This window comes from Ammodytes marinus (genome assembly GCF_949987685.1).
Source record: "Ammodytes marinus genome assembly, chromosome: 16".
In the NCBI taxonomy this organism is placed as follows: Eukaryota; Metazoa; Chordata; class Actinopteri; order Uranoscopiformes; family Ammodytidae; genus Ammodytes; species Ammodytes marinus.
The window spans coordinates 6,450,527-6,471,528 of NC_137220.1; the positions used below are offsets into that span (position 1 = coordinate 6,450,527).

Consider the following 21,002-nt stretch of genomic DNA (forward strand, 5'->3'; position numbering starts at 1 on the left):
GTTTACTTTTACATCACGACTGTTTAAAAACGTAAACTTCTGAATTAAATATGTATAATCTTCTAATCCAGTGCATTTATATTTATACATGCATAATATGGAAGAGCCTACGCCATTTACAGACGGCTTATATCCATGAACCGTGAATATTAACGATGCATACATCTTTTAGTATCCGCGCTCCGAGACCAATCCCAAGTGTTACTGCTCTAGACAGACTTCTTTCACTTTCTACAGTATGTCTCCGGTATTATTACTTAATCTTAATCAGCTAACGTCCCGAAGCCATGGCCTATCCTTGGGTATTAAAGCCCCCCCCCCCAAGTTTAAAATGATATCAGTGATAAGCTTTTTGGATATCTTATGAAGGAGCATTGAGTATCTGTGTGTGTATTTTAAAGAAGTATTGACAGGGACACGGTCAGCAAAAATCGGGGAGTATATAAAACCCTCTTTCAACAAGACTCTCACATGATTTGTTAAATATAAACCGTATATGTCATCTTGCCCAGCAGCGAAGAACTCTATCCTCTTCACGCCATCCCTCACCCCGCATGGCTTGGATCAAACCCTCTCTCTCTCTCTCTCTCTCTCTCTGTCTCTCTCTCTCTACCTCTGCCTCTCTCTCTCTCTCTCCCTCCACTCGTTTAAGTTTCAAACTGTTCGCGCACTCCCATCTCGCTCTACTCTCTTTTCCTAAGCAGAAGAAGAAAAGTGTAGGATTAGATTAAAAGTAGGACAAAAGGAAAACGGTGGGACAAAAAAGTGCTGAGCGCAGGGATTTGCATTAAGTTTAAAAAAAGTAAGGACACGGGGAAAAAAGACGTTATCCATTCAGGATAGATATACCTAGAACTAGAAGACAGAGGATACAGAGGGCTGAGAAGTGAAGTTATCTGGGGCACAGAGGGAGAGAGCGTCTATAAGGCTGTGGACTATAAGCAGAGTGACGATGGATGGATGGGTAGTCCATGTGTTACCTTCAACACTATCCCACTATAAAGGGTTCAGGGGTTCAAGTTTCCTGCTTCGTGACTTTTCACTGTAAAATGAATAAGTTGAGGGGCGCAAGTGGTGAAGTGGGTTAGAGCGCACCCCCCAAATAGAGGGGTCACAGCAGACCACAGGTTAGAATCCGGCCCGTGGTGGTCGTTCTCTGCGCTCTGACCCCCTCCGAAGTGTGGTAACTTGAGAGGGGATATGTGAAAAGACGAATTTCAAATGTGCCTCATGTAAATTGACTAATAAAAATGACTTAACTTAACAGTAGAGTACCATTTCCCCCCCCCCTTTTTTAAAAGATATTTCTTAGGTATCTTCCCCTATTTTGACAGTTGCAGAGTGAGTTGACAGAGTTGAAATGGGGAGAGAGGGAGAGAGAGAGAGAGAGAGAGAGAGAGGGAGAGAGAGCGAGAGAGAGGCCTTTTTTTCATTTATGTTAACACAAGTGTTTTCTGTGCATTTTTTTATTCCGTCCTCTTTGAATTATATGGATATTTAAATGATTGTTTTTTTTAGACACTAGGAGCTGTCAACATAAACCGTGCCTGGAGCATCTTTACATTTTTCACCGTTGTGCTATTCTCGATGTTGTGTAATAATTAGCATTTCCTTTTCCCCCTCTGGTGAGATATAGGGATGTACAGACACACCTGTTAAAAAAATCTAAATTCATGAACACGTTTAAAAAATTGCACTTACATGTTACACTAATATGTAGCACTTAGTTACATATAGTTTTGCTAATTCGAAACTAATGTACTCACATGTTTCTAGCTGTTCTGGGTCTAATTGTAGACTATTCACATGGGAAAAGACGCATACTTCAGCACTGTACAGTTTATGAATTCATTGTGAAAAGATGATCATGATAACGTTTAAAAAAAATCCCCCATAGAGGAGGAAAGCAGTGACGCTATTTTTAAAAACTCATCTTACCGCACACAAAACATTTTTGGAAGTAATGGTTGAAACAACACATTGGTTGCTGAGTACCTGATCACACCTCAAAAATATGCTGTATCTTATATTTGTTATAGCTACTAGCCTGTTATGGTTTGTCATCATATTTTTAACGTCGTGATGTTAAAAATAAGGTTGTCAGTTGGAATATGAATTACGATATATATTTTTAACCATCTCTCAAACAATGCTAATCTCATCCCATCTATTCAAGATTTTTTTTTTCAGTTTATCTATTGACTGAAAATTGTGCTTTATTAATGCGTTGTTGAGGAGAGCCTACACTCATTTTGAATCAGGTACAGTGACAGCGTTAAAGGTGTAGTCAGCGATTCTGTAGAATGCTTGTTGTCAAAATCACTTGTTGTCAAAATACCTATCTGTGTGTGTGCTGGATAAAAAAATCCAGTGTTAATACACAGCCTAGGCTCTGTTTAAAAACTGGGTTCTTTTCAGCACACACACACACACACACACACACACACACACACACACACACACACACACACACACACACACACACACACACACACACACACACACACACACACATTACGGACAGGTAACGAATCATGAGGAGATATTCACTGATTTTTACAAAAAGGAGTCAATAACTTTCTCTAAAAATCTCGTCACCAGTGAAGCAAAACTCTAATTTGAAATCTCCTATTGATATGCAACCGCTCCACTGAGAGTTAATGAGGCTCAGAATGGGTATTCATATGAAGACTATTGGGTATTCATACAAAGACTATTGGGTATTCATATGAAGACTATTGGGTATTCATATGAAGACTATTGGGTATTCATACAAAGACTATTGGGACTTTAACATCCAAACAACCTTAGTAAAAGCAGTTTATACCGTTTATTTAACGCCCCACTCGTCTCTAGGGGCGACGGGCTGTTGATAAAAACAATGTCTACTGCTGTGTGTCTCTGCTCCTGCTTTTGAGCAACTTGACATTAAAGGTGCTACAAGGAACTTTTAAATATTTCTGAAACAGTCAAATTTTTTCCTCTGATGATCATAAATTAGGTGGTCCAAGGAACTTTCAGTTTGTGTTCATTCTTGCACCCTCTTTGCACAAAAGCGGTAGTGTTTTTAATACGCCATCTGTCGTTCCTGGTTGAGCGTATCCATGACAAACGCATAAAGAAAAACCATATAAAAATAGCATTCTGTTACAAACAACTGTTACATGTTATTTATGATCAGCAAAGGAAAAATCTGACAGTTTCAGAAATATTTAAAAGTTCCTCGTAGCACCTTTACACTGAGCGACAGACTGCCCTATGATTTACAGTATAGGGGGGCGTGACAGAGGGACCTAAAGAAAGTTTCTAGTGCCTGCTGCATCACACACACACAGATCCCCGGTGGATTACAGTGCTGAGCGAGGCATTAACAGATTGAAAAACAAACCTTATCAGAAATAGAAGTGTTGCCCCCCCCCCCTCCCCCCAACCAGAGCCGTGCGCCAGACATGGTGTGCCAGCCTTGAGCGCGAGCCGAGTGCCAAGGCCGACCGAGCGAGCCTTGATATCTTAGACCCTCTGTTAAGTAGACTCATGAGACACTCGCGGGGCGCTGCCAGTTGTGGATTGTTGTGGGTGGTTCGTTAAAGCTGTCAGAATGATGTCCTCATTCATTCTCGCGGTGCTCGGCAGTCAGCACATTCCGGAGAACACTTCTTCTTGTCAAAATCACTGTGTATTATAAAGTGTTAATACAAAGCCCAGGCTCTGTATACTGGTATGTAAACGAAGGGGGCCCACTGTAGCTAACGACATGCCCATTTACAGAGCCTAGGCTGTGTATTAACACCAGATTTCTTTTTCAGTGCACACACAGTACACTGAGTGTGCAGATCATGACGAGAAAATTCCCTGATTTTGACAAACAAACAAAAAATTGACAACAATCATTCTCGAAAAGTCGCTGACTCCACCTTTAACTATGCTTAGCTCCTTTTGAAAGTACGTCTCCCTGCCTTAACAAAGCACTCAAACCTTTATTTTAACATTTAAACAGGGGGCCCTAATGAGAGGCACAGACCTGCAAAATTATTAAACAGATGGTTAAGATGTAAACGCTGCCAAAAGCTGAATTATTGCAGTGCAGCTGTGTGTGCTTTTAGTGTGTGTCTGCCAGACGGAGTCATGCCTAATCTGTCAGCTCATTACACACCCTTGAGCTTCTAAAGTAACCTAGATCCACCATCCTGGAACTTTGATGTACTTATCCTATCAAAAGCCGTTTTTGTCTTGAGGCCGCCCCTTTAAGAATCCTTTTTATTTTTTCAAGCCCAATTATATTCCTCACGAAAACCCCTCTCTGAAAAACGTCCTTATATTTATATCTCTGTTTGATTCTGTAAACCAAGCGCGCCTCATTTGAATTATGTGTCTATTCCCCAATCATCTCCCATACCGCCCGGGGCAAACCCTACAGAAATCATGAAGAGGTGCACAAAACAAGCAAAGCTGCCTGGATGTGAAATGTGTGTTTGTGTTATCCACATTAAACTGTTTATTTAAAATCGTGCATATTTTGTGCTCAGTTTTGTGTATTTATAATGGTGTCGGATGATTTATATGGGGGTAGAGGCTATGGGTGGGTGCCTCAGATTGCTATTGATTTACTGCAGTGTTTGAGAGGAGAATGCATCAACGTTTGAACCCTTATGCCATTGTTAAAAAAAGTTACGCTGGGTGTATGTTTACTACAAGATTTGTATGTTGACCTTTAAACTGCAATGCAATTATGAAAGCCCATTTTTCCCAATTTCTTTCCATTTGTCCATATATATATATGCAATAAATATATACAGCTCCGGAAAAAAATTAAGAGACCAGTCTAGATTTTTCATATCTTCATCTCTACATTACTTATTGAAAATGATCTTAATGACAAAAAATGTATTGGAATTTGTTAGAAATGTTGTCAGTAGTTCTTAGAATAAAACCAAAATGTTTATTCTACTCAAACATAAGCCTATAAATAGTAAAACGAGAGACACTGAACATTTGGAGTGGTCCCTTAATTTTTTTCCAGAGCTGTATATGAAGTGTCCCTGCAGTGATGTATATATAAAGCTATTCAGATCACAGTATGCCTCTCTTTTAACAGTTGAGCGAGTCACCTCTGAACGCCCTGTCTAACCAAACTGCTGCTGCTGCTGTTGTCTGATATGAAATAATGAGAATGAACAAATTCATTTACATAATTGTTGTTTAATTGCAGCAGCCGAGGGCGATAAGGCTGCAGCAGCCCCTGCTGGTTAGGGCCTTAATGACATCTAATCTCCACTCCACAAGCTGGGCTCCACACATCACATTTATTCATTTTTTTACAGTTACACACATTAGATAATTCAGCTTTTATAGATTTAAACTGCCATTTGAACCAGTGAGAAAATTAATGTTTGAATCAAAAGCTTCACATTAAGATTGTTGAATTTTGTCTAATGCTTTTCTTGTTTTTTTCTGCTTTTCAGAAAAGACGGGTAAGAAAACGCACCGCATTCACTGTCTGTCTGTCTGTGTGTCTGTGTGTCTGTCTGTCTGTGTGTCTGTCTGTCTGTCTGTCTGTCTGTCTGTCTGTCTGTCTGTCTGTCATCATCATCTTCATCCACAAAACTATATGTGTCTTCCCCTTTATCAGAGAAAGCAGCGGAGGAGGAGGGTAAGAAAAGAAATGTGGTTTAAATAAAAACACAGAAGAAGAATGAACTTCTGTGGTGATGGGACTGAGAGTGGAGCTGCATGAAGCTACACACACTCATGCACATGTGCAGACACACACACACACTAACGCACATGTGTACACACATGCACAAACACATAACATACACAGTACACACGTGCACACACACACACTCAAGCGTACTGTACATACATATACACACACGCATACATACACACATATGCACACACGCGCGCACAGGTACTGTACATACACACACTCACTCAAACACATGTAAGATTAATTAAGTTTAAAAAACACAGAAGCAATGAACTTCTGTGGTGATGGGACTGAGAGTGGAGCTGCATGAAGCTACACACACTCATGTACACACACACACACACACACACTCACGCACACACACACAAACAGACACCAACACACACACGTAACACACACACACACACACACATACCATGCAGAAACACACACACACACACACACGTTATATGCATGAATAATATTCTTTTATTAGCACTGAGGACATGTTATGAGTTTATTTCGAGGCGCCAGAGATGCTAATTTAATTAGGTGTTTGGAGCAAAATAGAAGGTGTTTAATTTATGTTAAGTGACACAACGTATGTATGAGTCTGAGTGTATGAGTCTATGTGTGTGTGTTTGACTTTCCTATTTTTAAGTATACTTAAATCTGCGAATGCATACCGTACATCCAAATTAATCTTTCATATTTGTCCTTGAGCCAGTGTTGTAAAAGTGTCCTGTTAGCAGTGTGTGTGTGTGTGTGTGTGTGTGTGTGTGTGTGTGTGTGTGTGTGTGTGTGTGTGTGTGTGTGTGTGTGTGTCTGTGTCTGTGTGTGTGTGTGTCCCTTTACAGTAAACCTGACGGGTGCATGAGTACACTTTAGCCACCTTTTAAAAACTTCGCCATAAAGTTTTACGAGCGGAAATCAAAAGCTTGCATCAAAGTTAAGAGTGAGAAAACTGATTTAATTTCCAAGTGCGCGACCTTGTAAAATGTTTTAATTATTTATAGAAATATCTGACCTCATCTAAACCTTATCTCTGGGTTTGATATTCTCAGGAACGCTCTCTTTGTAGCGCTATGGCTTTCTGCTAATTCTATTCAGACATAGTGACAATGACACATTATAACCGCTCACTGGCAGCAATGGCAGCCCCTTTGGTAGACCACAGAGAAATTGCAAGCCTCAAGACTTGTGTTTAAAGCCATATATACAGGTTTTTAAAGGTGGAGTCAGTGATTCTGGAGAGCGCTTGATGTCAAAATAATTTTTTTTTGTCAAAATTAGTGAATATCTTCATGATCCGCTACCTGTCCGTACTGTGTGTGAGCTGAAAGTGATTGTTTGTTGTGTGTGTGTGTGTGTGTGTGTGTATGTGTCTGTCTGTCTGTTTGTCTGTCTGTCTGTCTGTCTGTGTGTGTGTGTGTGTCTGTGTGTGTGTGTGTGTGTGTCTGTGTGTGTGTGTGTGTGTGTGTGTGTCTGTCTGTCTGTGTGTGTGAGTGTGTTCGCTATGCTATGCACATTGTATTTGCCTCACCAGTCCTTTGACCCGGCTCATCTGCTTAACATGTGCTTATTCTTCATTAACAGATGTCCAGCCTGCTGTAGGTAAGCGCTTTGCTTTGTCATCGGTGTGAATGTTTGCGTTATGTATGTCTGTGTGTGTGTGTGTGTGTGTGTGTGTGTGTGTGTGTGTGTGTGTGTGTGTTCCAGTCTGTCTGAGGCTTTTGTGTATGTCTCAGTGAATAGGCTTATACGTTACATTGTCTTATATCCGATCTTTTGATGAGCAGCTTTTTCATTCATAATCGCACTCACGCACACACACATTCACACACACACACATTCACACACACACACACACACACGCACACGCACACACAGACACACAGATTCCCACACACACACACACACACACACACACACACACACACACGGTATTAACCCTTCGTTGTTTACACACCACTAATTTCCATGTACCAACTGTTTCTTTTCATCCAGCGAACAATGAGCCTAGGGATGGTAAGACACACACACATCTACCCAGCCCTGCTTGTGCATTCTGTTTGTGTGTTGACATTCGAATCTCTTACTGAGTTTGACAGACTCAAACTGTTTCCGCCCGGAAGCCCTGGATTGCTATGGTGACGGCCATCACTGGTGTTTAAGATCAAAGTTGGTTCTCTCAGCATATGGATACAGAGTTGTTTATGAATATGATAGTGATATTAATAATACATTTGTTTTTGTATAGCGCTTTTCAACAAAGACACACAAGCAAATCTAAGAACAGGTGTAGCAATAAATGATTTTACTTGAATTCAAATATAGTTCAACTGTAAACATGCCCTGTAGTATCAAAGGCAACCTGACCTGACTTAAAGGGACACGGTGTAATATGACATCATCAAGAAAGTTCTAGAAAGTTCTAGAATGCAACGCTCCCTGGGTAGCCCCATCCCTTTTGAATAATAACAGAAGCTACAGTGGCCTTCAAGGACAAGAACAATTCTAAATTCTAAACAATGCACCTGATGACATTCCAAAAACATGGATTCCTCCATACGACTTGCCCGCTCAATGGACAAAATGTAACATTAATATTTGTAATTCTCCGCTCAGGAGGATAATTCAGATTATTGGCAGAGGTGATTTTACACCAATGAGGACATATTTTTGAATGAGGATATTGATTTTAGCTAATAAATTACTTAAAATGTTACACAGTGTCCCTTTAAAAACATCATCATTTAAAAGTCGATTACCTTATTTTGGTAATTTTTGTAGGTCGAAATTGTAACTGCAATTCAAAATCAATTAATTGCACAGCCCATCTACTGTATAATCTGAATAGTATCCTTATTTATGTAGCAAACAAACGTGATATACAGTATAAAAGAAAAAAGCTCACGGAAAAAAGGCTGAAAACAAAAGCAAAGACAGCACAACTTAAAAGCGACTCGAGTCACAGCAAATTCATCTGATCAGTTGTCAGATGAAATGAAATACTTGTACAAATATATCAGGCGTGGGAGACGTCTGTGACAGCGCTATAGCAACACACAAAAAGCACACACAGGCTTTTCAAAGTGAATAATAGTATTGTGATCGATCGCTTCCACCAAAGCACATCCGAGAGAAGAAGAAGGCAGTGAACCTCACTCTCAAACAAACTTGTGATGACATCTGGTTTATGTATTTTAAAAAGTGATATATCCTGCCTGGACATTTGCTGGGTATATATATCGTATATATATGTGTGTGTGTGTGTGTGTGTGTTGGATATGTGGAGAAATACTGCAACATACTACTGCTGAAAAATAGCAACAGTACAAGAGGTTTTCTTTATGCTTCTCTTGAAGAAATTTCAGACATTTCGCTTGTTGTATTTGACGGCGCTCTGATAATAAATTGATGATACACTGAATAAATGATGACGGTGAAATTACACTGCTACACTATGCTACGTGTATTTTAAGGATGGGAATATGTTGGGTATTATTGAGATATCGTTCTGAAATGAGTGATTCGGTGGAGGTCGACCTCAAATCGAACTCTCCTACAAACTCTATATCTTAGGTTTTGTTCAGGCTGCGAGCCTAGAATTAGAGATTGTGTCCAGATTAATTGAAGTCTTAATACTTGGTTTGAAATGAGATTCAAACTGGATACAGATGCAACTTCAGTCAGTACCCTCTGGACATTCCTCTTTTCCTTTTCGGAAAAGTATTTTTATAAATTATATTATATTAAAAAAATTACGAAGGAATATGCGGCCTGTAAATGAAAGCATTATTGAATATTTTTAGGTTGTTTAATTACAATTTTCTGAATTTGAATTGGGCCTCAGTCAATCATCCTCTCCCTCCTACTGTGCAACATGTAAAACCAGCGTTTATCAGAGCCAAGGATTCTCACCCAGCAACCCTCCACCTTCCCAAACACAACAAGTGTCTCATTGCGTAGCAGTGTAAACCAGTGTAAACATTCAAAAGTGTCCCTTGGGTGCCATTCCAGGATCGGGCTTCACCCACTTAGCATTCTCACTGTACCCTTTTAAATCATGCTGAACATCTGAACTTGGATCCGTCCTCGGGGGCACTTTTGATTAAAAGATCAAATTAACTGAGCCCATAAAAGCAGAGAGAGAGAGAGGGAGAGAGAATGTGAAAGGGAGAGTGTGTGTGTGAGAGAGAGAGAGAGAGAGATGGTACTGTATGTGTGTGTGATAGAAAGAGAGAGAGACAGAGTGAGTGTGAGAGAGAGAGACAGAGAGAGAGAGGGAGTGAGAGAGTGACACAGAGAGAGAGAGAGATAGAGAGAGAGAGAGAGAGAGTGTGTGTGTGTGTGTGTGTGTGAAAGAGAGAGAGAGAGAGAGAGAGAGAGAGAGAGAGAGAGAGAGAGAGAGAGAGAGAGAGAGAGAGAGGTGATGGCGGCGGCGGGTGTGGCTCTCTGGATTTATGGAGGCGCATGACCTTATGTGACACGTGACCCTGGATCCATTCTCTAGGCAACCGGTCTGGACCAATGGATGCCCAGCCAGGGCCCCACCTAGCTACCTGATTGGTGGAGCCTCTATCTGTCCCTGGTGCTTGTCTATGAACCTTGTTTCACTGTAACACTTACAGAACGTCTGACTATACGGAACTGGGACAAACAATGGGCGCTTTTCCATTACATGGTACCGGCTCGGCTCGGCTCGATTCTACTCTACTCTCATTTGGTATCGGGTACTATACTTGAGATCTTTTTTTAAATGACAAGATAGTACCCATGATAGTACCGGTCCGCCTCTCTGTAGCTAGTCATCTTAGCGACATTAGTTGCTAATAATTCTACTCAGTATCCATAAGTACGCAACTGGGTAGGTACCAAAAAAAACATGCACCAAGTACTTTTACATAGTGGAAAAGCGAGTTGAGTAGAACCGGTACCATATAATGGGAAAAGGGCCAAAAGTCAGACGATTACTGACAGTTAACATCCTCTTGACTTCAGCACAAATAAAATGATTTTTTTTTTAAACGTGATTGTTGGAAACATAACTCATTAACAGTTGTGTGTTTTTTCCTTAACAGAAAAAACTGGATTTATTAATTAGAGAGAGAGAGAGAGAGAGAGAGAGAGAGAGAGAAAGAGAGAATTTTTTTTGGAGTGTGAGATTTTGTTGATTTAACGTGTGAGTGTTCCTCACCTGAAGTCAAGATTACCACTGGGCCAATTAACGCTTGTGTTTAGTTTAACAGCACACACACACACACACACTGTATACACACACACTGACATATTCCCTGCTCTCTCTCTCTCTCTTTCTTTTTTTCTCCATCCCCCGCTCCATTTTTTGCAGAGTTGCCTCCCGATGGTAAGAGAAAATGAATACGTTGGTGTTTCTGTAAAGCATTCAAACTGACAAGCAAACACCTCGCAGAGCCTACATCAATTTACTTGCAAAAGAAAAAAACAAGTGATTCAAGTCATATTTCATCACTGAGATAAGAGTGTGTGTATATATATACAGCTGCAGCTCATGTTCTGACAGTGAACATGGGTGGCGGGAGATTGCAAAGTCAACCCTAATACCATGTCTTCAGAGATGATCTGAAGACTTTTCTTTATTCCCCTGGGGTCTCCTTTCATTTTTCACAGGGGTCCCAAATGCATTGTGATGTGTAGCTGCAAAAGGCTTTTTACGAAAACGAAGAAAGACTTTGCCTCACGGAGAGACTGTTGCTTTAGTTTTTAGTGCTAAATAACCAGATAGATAGATAGATAGATAGATAGATAGATAGATAGATAGATAGATAGATAGATAGATAGATAGATAGATAGATAGATAGATAGATAGATAGATAGATAGATAGATAGATAGATAGATAGATAGATAGATAGATAGATAGATAGATAGATAGATAGACCCACAAGCATAGAGGATAGGATGATGTGGTTTGAGACTGAATTATACATGTTCATTCCCCCCAAGAGAATACATACATTTCCATGGAGTTATTTTCCTATATCTTTATTCAAGATGTTGGTCTTTTGGTTTGAGAGCATGATTGATTGTTTCATGTTAGGATTGTGTAATTCTTTACCCCTTCAAACGCTGCCCTCGCACCCAAATAGCTTCTGCTTGCATTCAGATGTACCGCTCAAACTGTACATATGCTGGTGCTAAGACCTATTGTTATATATACAGTATATATATTGTTGCAGTCAGATGTATTGTTGCTCACACAGATATCCTGGTTCCAGCTGTCCTCTTCACACTCAAGCCCTTTCTGTGCGCTCTCGAAAAATCTTCTAGCAAAATGTATTCTCTGCTCTTGGATTTTTTGTGAAAAACCCCGGGTGTATTCGCTCTAATTCTTAAGAGCGTCCCATATGGGCTGTTACTCTTTAACCTTGTTTATCCATTCACCCCCCCCCCCTGTGTATATCGCCATATCGTAAGGCAAAATAAAACGATGTACCAAAGAAATCTGGTTGCAGGAATTGCATCATTAGAATAACACAAAAACTCACGTGGGGTCCTTGCCTTTTTAATTTTTTTTTCACTGGGGCGTGAGTGAATGACCTGGGTTTCAGAGTAACCGCCCATCATATATTCGAATAAAAATAGGAAAATAACTCCATACATTTCACAGTATAAACGTCATAACGTAAGAGGACTGCTGCTTTGGAGGTTTGCTTGGTCCAATTGTCTCTCTGTTGTCATCTACAATGTGTTTGTCATATTTTTTGTATCTAAGTGTTGTGGCCATATCCCTAAATTCTAGCTTTACTTTTCCCTCTGTAATGCCTCTGTCTCACACCCACAGATGAGGCGGTGCCCGGGGAGGAGCGGGAGATGTCTGAGCAGACTGGAATATTCGTACAGAAGCCCGAGAGCGCCACGGCAACAAAAGGTCTGGGGGAAAAAACTATCCGCCATTTTGAATTATGTTCAAAAATGAAGGTATAGTGTCAGTCGCCCACTCAAAGGTTCAGTCAGCGATTCTGGAGAAAGTTTGTTGTCAAAATGAGTTTTTGTCAAAATCAGTGAATATCTCCTCACAATCTGCTACCTGCATGTGCGCTGAAAATGGTGTTAATAGACAGCCTAGGCTCTGTAAACTGGTAAGGTTATGCAAACAAAGGGGCCCCACCATAGCTATAGCAACATAACACTGGGTTTATTTCAGTGCACACACACACAGTACGGACAGGTATTATAGGTATTAGGCCTAGTGGATCGTGAGGAGATCGCTGATTTGGACAACAAAGCATTCTCTAGAATAATCGCTAACTACACCTTTGATGCCAAATAATTTTTTTAAATACACAGTGTATGAGTGTTTGTGTGAACGTGGGGTGAATGTGGTAAGAAATGTAAAGTGCTTTGGGGCTGGGAAAATCGTCTAAAAAACGCTATATATTAGACATTACCATTAAACAAATACAGACAGTTAACATAGATGTAGAGTAGAGTAGATGTAGAATAGAGTAGATGTAGAGTAAAAGTAGAGTAGAGTAAATATGATTTAGGCAATTGTGCTATGAGGCTAACGATATTTGAATAAATTACCTTGTGTCATTTCTTTTGTTGGGTAACCAGGCAAGAACATCACGTTTGTGGCCAAAGTGGACTCCTCCAACCTGCAGAGGAAGCCGGGCATGAAGTGGCTGAAGGGGAAATGGCTCGACCTCATGAGCAAAGCCGGGAAGCACATTCAGTTCAAAGAGACCTACGACAGAAACACCAAGGTAACAAGAAGGTTTATGTCATGTGTTTTGTTATCGACTTTTTATTATTACCAGTTCATTAAAATCACTTTACATAGTGAGTGAGTGAGTGAGTGAGTGAGTGAGTGAGTGAGTGAGTGAGTGAGTGAGTGAGTGAGTGAGTGAGTGAGTGAGTGAGTGAGTGAGTGAGTGAGTGAGTTAGTTAGTGTCCTTGAGTTTGTTTGTGTGTTTTCTGTCTATTTATGTGTGTCTATTTACCTTGGTGTTTATTTTTCATCCACTCTCTCTCTCTCTCTCTCTCTCTATCTCTCTCTCTTTCTCTCCATCCCTCCCTCTCTCTCTATCTCTCTCAGATCTACACTTACGAGATGAGCATTATCAAAGTGGTGGACGGGGATGCGGGGGGCTACCGCTGCGAGGTCACCTCCAAAGACAAGTGCGATAGCTGCAGTTTCGACATCACGGTGGAGGGTACGTATACGCGTGTAGCCACACCGCAGAACCAGACAATCTCATTAATGTCATCTTCTATTCCACCTATCCACTGGCGCTTTGTAAACAGCTTTGTCAGTTCAATAAATCAGTGAGTGTGCGGGTACACATTAGGGCTCCTATCATTTAGTGGCCTGGGCTGGCGAGGTCATGATTTAGTTTATTAGGCCCCAAGCTCCGCCGAGAAATAATGAATAAATCTATAGCTATAGACTGAGCTTTCACAAGCGCTTTCTTTAACCCGCTTTCTGTTTTTTTTTTCTTTTTCAGCTGTACAAGAGGATGCGCAGGACAACATATTGGAGTCGTTTAAACGATCGTGAGTTGTGTGTGTGTGTGTGTGTGTGTGTGTGTCGCCGAGGGTCTACTCGACATGTCACCCGCCACCCGTCACTCTGTCTCCCATATGTTCGTCTGTAGAATAGTTGCCTCCGGCATCCGTCAGTCTAAAACATGTCTATGTGTGTGTGTGTGTGTGTGTGTGTGTGTTTGTTTGTGTGTGTTTGTCAAGCCCTCAGTTTAAGCCGGCTTTGTGCCAGTCAAGTCTGTCTGCCATTCCTGTCTTAAAAGGTTGAGTCAGTGATTCTGGAGAACGCTCGTCGTCAAATCACTTGTAGAAATGAGTGAATATATCCTCACGATCTGCTCCCTGTCCGTACTGTGTGTGCACTGCATACAATTAACAGTTAACACACAGCCTAGGCCCTTTAAACTGTCAGGTTGCTAGCTACGGGTGGCCCACTTTGTTAACATACCAGTTTACAGAGTCTAGGCTGTGTATGAACACTGGATTTATCGCACAGTATGGGCAGGTAGCGGATCGTGAGGAAATATTCACTGATTTTGAAAAAAAAAGTGATTTTGACAACAAGCGTTCTGCAGAATCGTTGACTCCATCTTTATTGCATCTGCTGCCTTGGTGTGTTACCTCACCTTCGAGTGCCACATGCTTTAACATCTTATGTGTTTCTTCACATGTTTTACTGACAGTTTCCCCAACGGCACTATTTTCTTATGCATATGTATGTATCCCTCCTCGTCTATTTCTGTCTGTGCTTCTACTTGAAGTGTGAAGTGTTTCTATGTATCTATCCTGTGACTGTGTAAGTTATTTTTTTATAATTTTTTTTCTCAGTTTGTGTACTGGCAGTGCGCTGTGTGTGATCGCAAATCTGCCGACACCTTCGCAGTTCGCACTGACACCTTCGGTTTCCATATTTGTAATCTGTGTTTAAAAATATAATTTCCCTCCCTCATTAGAGCACGAATAGAAAGGTACAGGTAGGATGAGGTGGAAGAGACAGCCTCACGTTGTGGTTCACACGCAGTGTCAGTGCATTTATTTGCAGAGTGCTGAAGCTAAATTATATAAGACTAGATTCTGAGGGCGAGGGGGAAGAAAAAAAATGAGAGGAGGAAGTTTTTTTTTTCAGAAAAAAGTCGAAGTGTAAAGTTAAAAGATGCTCCGAGGAACTTTCAGTTTGTGTTAATTCCTGCACCCCCTTTGGACAAAAGTGGTAGTGTTTTTACCACGCCAGCTGTCGATCCTGGGTGAGCGTACCCATGACAAAGGGATTAAGAAAAACTATATAAAAATAGCATTCTAATAATGACAAAACGAGAAATCAATGTTACTAAGGCCGATTCTGAGTTATGGATTCACCCAATTATACTAATTCTAAATCTACTACAGACAGTCATATGGCCTGTTTCATGTAGTCTTAAAAGGTCAACTTTATTCCCGAAATTTCGACATTATTCACAACATTGAGTTTCGACTTCATCCTGGACATTTTAAAGGAGTAGTTCAGTATTTTTGAAGTGGGGTGGTTTGGTGTACTTAGGCACAGTTAGGATGTCACCTCATGGGGATGGCGACCAGCACAGTCACCATCTCCATAAGGTAACAGATTAACCATGCATAAGGACCTCATAGAACCCCACTTCAAAAATACTATCCCTTTAACCTCTTCTAGACTTTCGACTTTTGCACAATGAAAAAAAAATATTTTTGCTGCTCTTCCGTAGGAGGGAGAGTGAGGTTGCTGTGATAAATGCTGGACAGATGACATATATAAATACAAATAGCAGTATAGTCATTTGTCCAGGAACTTTTTGGGGATATTTCGGTACCAACCATTCAAGAACCACGGTACCAATTTAGTATCAGTTCTCAACACTCATCCCTACTCACTCCTGTTCAGTCATATTCTCTCTTGCAGTTTTTTTTTTTCTATTTTAATATTTTATTCTAGATTGTAATGTGTGTGTTTCATGACTGAAATAGCCCAAGTTCTCTGTCACACGCCCGGGGCATTTTCAAGCTATTTTCTCTTAACTTCATGTTGTGGCTTTGCTGACTGGTCTAGTGGGTGAAGCGTCTTCAAAGGGAAAGCAGTAAAAATATGCAGCGGAACGCGTTCTGCACACACTTACACTGCAGGCTCAGACTGTTCCTCACTGTGTGGAAGGAACGGCATTTTATTTAATTGCATTTAATTCCACATTATATTATATTATTATTTTATTTGGCATTGTGTCTGTAAATCAAATCAAATCAGTTTTATTTGTATAGCCCAATATCACAAATAGACGTTTGCCTCAGTGGGCATTACATTCCATACAGTACGACACCGTGCCCTTAGACCCTTAGCTTGGCTGAGAAAAAACTCCCAGTAAAAAACACAAAAGTCTGTATTGCTCTGTCCGACGAAAAATATTGCATTTGAGTTATTGTTTTTACCCCATACCTTGACGCAGGTACATTCCCCATTACTGCAGCTCTACTAACCATCAAAGAGAGGTCATTACAGTAATCCCCTGATCCCACGTTTTAATGTGAAATTCGGTCCAAATTACTAGACCACAAACCGCATTGGAAAATCTGTCTGTTGCATCAATGAACTTTAATGTAGATTCTCAAAGGAAAGCAAAGGTTGTGTAAAAAAAAACCTCTTGCTACGACTTTTTCTGCCATCATTTGGTCTTTTAAAGGTGCACTATGTAACTTTGGGTGTGTAAGAGAAGTACACATTTTCTAATGTATATTCTCATAACTGAATAAACAAACTGTATTCAAGGGAAAATTGAAAGCAGTTTGAAGTTCGAAAGCCTCCTGAAAAGTAACTGTTTCACTGTTGTAGTTTACAGCAGCAGGGCCCACTGTTTGTCAACAAACGTCATGGTCTAACATTTGGTTTCAGATGCCAACATTTTTTATTTATTTAGGATGATAGATATAATAATACTAAGAGCTAACACTAATAATGACATGTAGAGTAAATATGTTGTGTTTAAACTTACTGCAGGCTCTTCAAAAGTAAACAAATCCCCCTCCCCTGAAACTGCACAATGCACCTTTAAGCGTAGTAGTTATCCGCTGCTGCACTCACAAGAATCCCCCGAAAGCAAGGATCTCGTAGTAAGTTGAAATCTAGCAATTGTTATTTAACATTGTCATGCTCACCCAACCATTTGGTGATAGCCTGTCGCCCTGTAAACGAGGGGGTATTATCACTCCCCATCTGGGACGGCAAGGACAACCCGCGATGGATGTTATCCTTGGGACGGAGCGTTCATCCATTGGACCAAACAACCAAAACATGAACACACACACGCACACACGCATGCAGGCACACATACACACACCCACACACAGAATGGCTTTGGGATTTATTGGTATTTACCCTGGTCTCTCTCTGGGGGGTTCAATGAGCCTCGGCCTGGGACAGGGAAAAAGACACTCTTCTACGCTGTAACACACACACACACACACACACACAGCAACGCATCCGCCAACATAACTGTTCACACCGGAAAACTGCAAGCACTCAAGCCTGTAGACATTTTATTGGCACATGTCACACAATCACACACACACACACACACACACACACACACACACACACACACACACACACACACAAACACAGAACTTGTCACCTTGTTGAGCTCAAGAGGGGGTGACTGATGACTAGTGGAGAGCATGGGATGGTTTTTATATCATCACTTGTAAATGTGCATGGGAGGGCGTAATAAAGAGTTTATTTATGCAATAAGACACAGCCATAGTTTCAACCTTTGTGTGGAGTTGTAAATAAAATAAAGTCTTCTGCATGAAAAGGCCTGCTTTGTTGAAAGTCAGTGATTCTGGACAAAGCTTGTTGTCAAAATCGCTCTTTATCAAAATCCATGAATTTTCTCCTCATGATCCGCTTCCTGTCCGTACTGTGTGCGTGCTGGGGAAAGAAATTCAGTGTTAATACACAGCCTATTGGCTCTGTACATGGGCATGTTGCTAGCTATGGTGGGCCCCCTTTTGTTTACATACCCTTTGTTTACAGAACATTTTACAGAGCCTAATCTGTGTATTAACAAAAGATTGTTTTTCAACGCACACAATATTGTCAGGGAGCGGATCGCGAGGAGATACAGTATTCACTGAATTTGACAACAAGCGTTCTCCAAATTCACTGACTCCACCTTTAAATCTTAAGCGGGTACTTGCAGTCACAGATGACGACAGTATGGGCTCAAACTTTCATATAAGACCACTTCAATGTCAACTACAGCTCAGCCGTCCTTTAGAACTGGCACAATTCGTGATGTGTTTGTTTTTGAAAAGGATGTTATTTTAGTTCCTTTTTGACATTTACATTGCTTACATGTGCTTGTCTAATGTGATTTCTGTCTGTCAACTGGAATTGAGGGCAAGCTTGTTGTCCCCATCAAAAACGCTCTGCGCAATGTTGTCAATCAAAATATTTTTGCATCAAGGTTAAATTTTACCTCGAGCGATAATATATTAGAAAGCTGCCGTTTGCTATTGCATATGCCAACATTGTCTTTGTAGAATTTATACTTGTGTATTGTAATTTCTGTGTGTATTTATAGATCTATGTAATGTGGAATAAAATGAGTGTACAATTGAATGTGGATATCCTAATGCTATTTTGTTTACTCTACCTAATTCACCAGTAAATAATGTATAAACATGGCCAATATAACCGCCAAAATGTATTTTCTTTTAAATTTCAGTGGAGATGCAGGTGAGGATGCAGGTGATCTTGACTTCAGTGCCCTGCTCAAGAAAAGGTAAAATCATCTACTTGCCTACCGTGTCTCGCCCTTGAGGTCTGCTGCAACTCTCAGCTCTTTAAAATCAAATCTGAAGACTTTTCTGTTTCCCTTTTAACCTGTAATTTTTATTTAATTTAAATGTATTATTTCTAATCCTATTTTTAATTCACTTTTCTAATGTCTATTCTATACTTGATGTATTTAATCTTGATGTATTTCATGCCCCTGTAAAGCACTTTGAATGGCCTTGTGTCTGAATTGTGCTATAGAAATAAACTTGCCTTGCCCTAAATCTGATCTTCTCCCAATTTGTTTTCATCTTCTTAATTCTCAAACATAAATTTATAGGAAGGTGAAAAAACAGGAGGCGAAAGAGGAAGTGGACGTGTGGGCGATCCTGACGGCAGCCAATCCCTGTGACTACGAGAAGATTGCCTTTGAGCATGGCATCACGGACCTGAGGGGCATGCTGTCCAGGCTGAAGAAGATGAAGAAGAAGGTGGAGCCCAAGAAGACTGACGGTGAGGATTTTATAAAAAAAAAATTGTTTTTTAAATTGTATTTTATAAATGTTTTCATATATAAAAAATGTATTTTTTATTTTATTTTTTATTATCATTTTATTTATTTATTTTAATTTTTTATTACAATTATTTTATATTATATATATTTTTTAATTAAATTCAAACAAAGACAATATTTTACCACCAAGCACTGTATATCTTTTTTTCACCTTTATTTAGCAAGTCATAAACAAATTAACAGTCCTTATTTACAATGGCGGCCTGAAAAGCGACACAAAAGCCACTTCTGAGGAAGAGTAAAGTTACATTGTACTAACAGGAAACTCTCTCTGTCTTGCCAGCGTTTATAAGGAAGCTAGCCGACACCTACTCTGTGGACAAAGGCAAGAGGATCCAGGTGTCATGTGACGTGACCGACCCCAACGCTAAAGTCAGGTGGCTCAAGAACGGAACAGAACTCAAACCATCCGCCAAGTGAGCAAGTTACTGTCACTGTTTTATAGCTGGTGCACTGTGTCTGTGTGAGTGTGGAAATGTACAAAACGTTTGCTTAAAGACCTACTTCACTGGTGGGAATATGAAGGTGTATTGAACTCTGAGATCTTATGTAGTTTAAATGTGCAAATTTTTTTTTAAATCGGTTCATCCTAGCCTGAGAAAAGGCAGAAAGAGTGTTTTATGGTATCACTGTCTAACCCTACATTTTACTAATGTGACATCACGCATAGTAAAATGTAGGGTTAGGATTAACAGGACAGCTGGGCCAAGGGAAGACTGAGGAAAGACTGAGGGAAGATAAACCTCATTCATTATATTATAATAGCGATTTAATAATGATAGAACGCCAGTTGCGTATGGGTGAAGTATTCCTTTATTCATTTAAAAAATGTGCATTGTGTAATATCTGAGTATTTTAGCAACATCAAGTGGTGAGATTATAGATTGCAACGCTCCCTCCTTTTTTTGAGATTTTACAGAAGCTACGGTGGGGACAAGAAGCTAATTACTAAAGATGGCATCAATGCTCCTCTGGATAACATTATTTAGGCTCAAACACTCGAGCCTTTAGTGTGAGGCTTCACCGACAGTAGATATGAATGTTAGTGTTTTTTTTAAACCTCTCCAGCGCCTGTGTCTCTCTCCTCCTTCAACTAACTCTTCTGGTGTTTTATTGAAGTGCGTACAGCTGTTTCTAGTGATATTTCTTCAATGCCTCCTCCGCCATCTGCCGTTTTTTTTTGAGCAGCTTTCACACTGTTCACTGAAAGCATGGCGGTCCCCTTCCCGTTTGATTAAAACAGTTACTGTGAGAGACGGGACATTTTTTTTTTGGCGCCTCCCGTGAGTTTTCCTCCAGGCTGTGCACTGTGGCCATTAAAATCGAACAAATCAAATGTGGAAGGTTACAGAGTTTAGAATCACTGGGATTCTCCTTCTCCACTTCTAAAGGGGAGGACAGAGGCAGCCTGATATAACAGCCAGGTGTACAT

The 21,002-nt window shown here is 40.3% G+C and overlaps 1 protein-coding gene across 1 annotated transcript in view; it reads left to right on the plus strand.

Annotated features, from left to right (window-relative positions):
- The first annotated feature begins 5,466 nt into the window (after positions 1-5,466).
- The window catches only part of mybpc2a (myosin binding protein Ca), a 36,278-nt gene continuing 20,742 nt past the window's right edge, over positions 5,467-21,002 (plus strand). The window contains exons 1-8 of the mRNA XM_080043895.1: positions 5,467-5,471; positions 12,514-12,600; positions 13,290-13,438; positions 13,771-13,888; positions 14,180-14,228; positions 18,947-19,003; positions 19,337-19,509; positions 19,854-19,986. Of these exons, the coding sequence (XP_079900021.1) occupies positions 12,543-12,600; positions 13,290-13,438; positions 13,771-13,888; positions 14,180-14,228; positions 18,947-19,003; positions 19,337-19,509; positions 19,854-19,986 (737 nt within the window). The 5' untranslated portion in view covers positions 5,467-5,471; positions 12,514-12,542. The remainder of the gene's footprint in view (positions 5,472-12,513; positions 12,601-13,289; positions 13,439-13,770; positions 13,889-14,179; positions 14,229-18,946; positions 19,004-19,336; positions 19,510-19,853; positions 19,987-21,002) is intronic.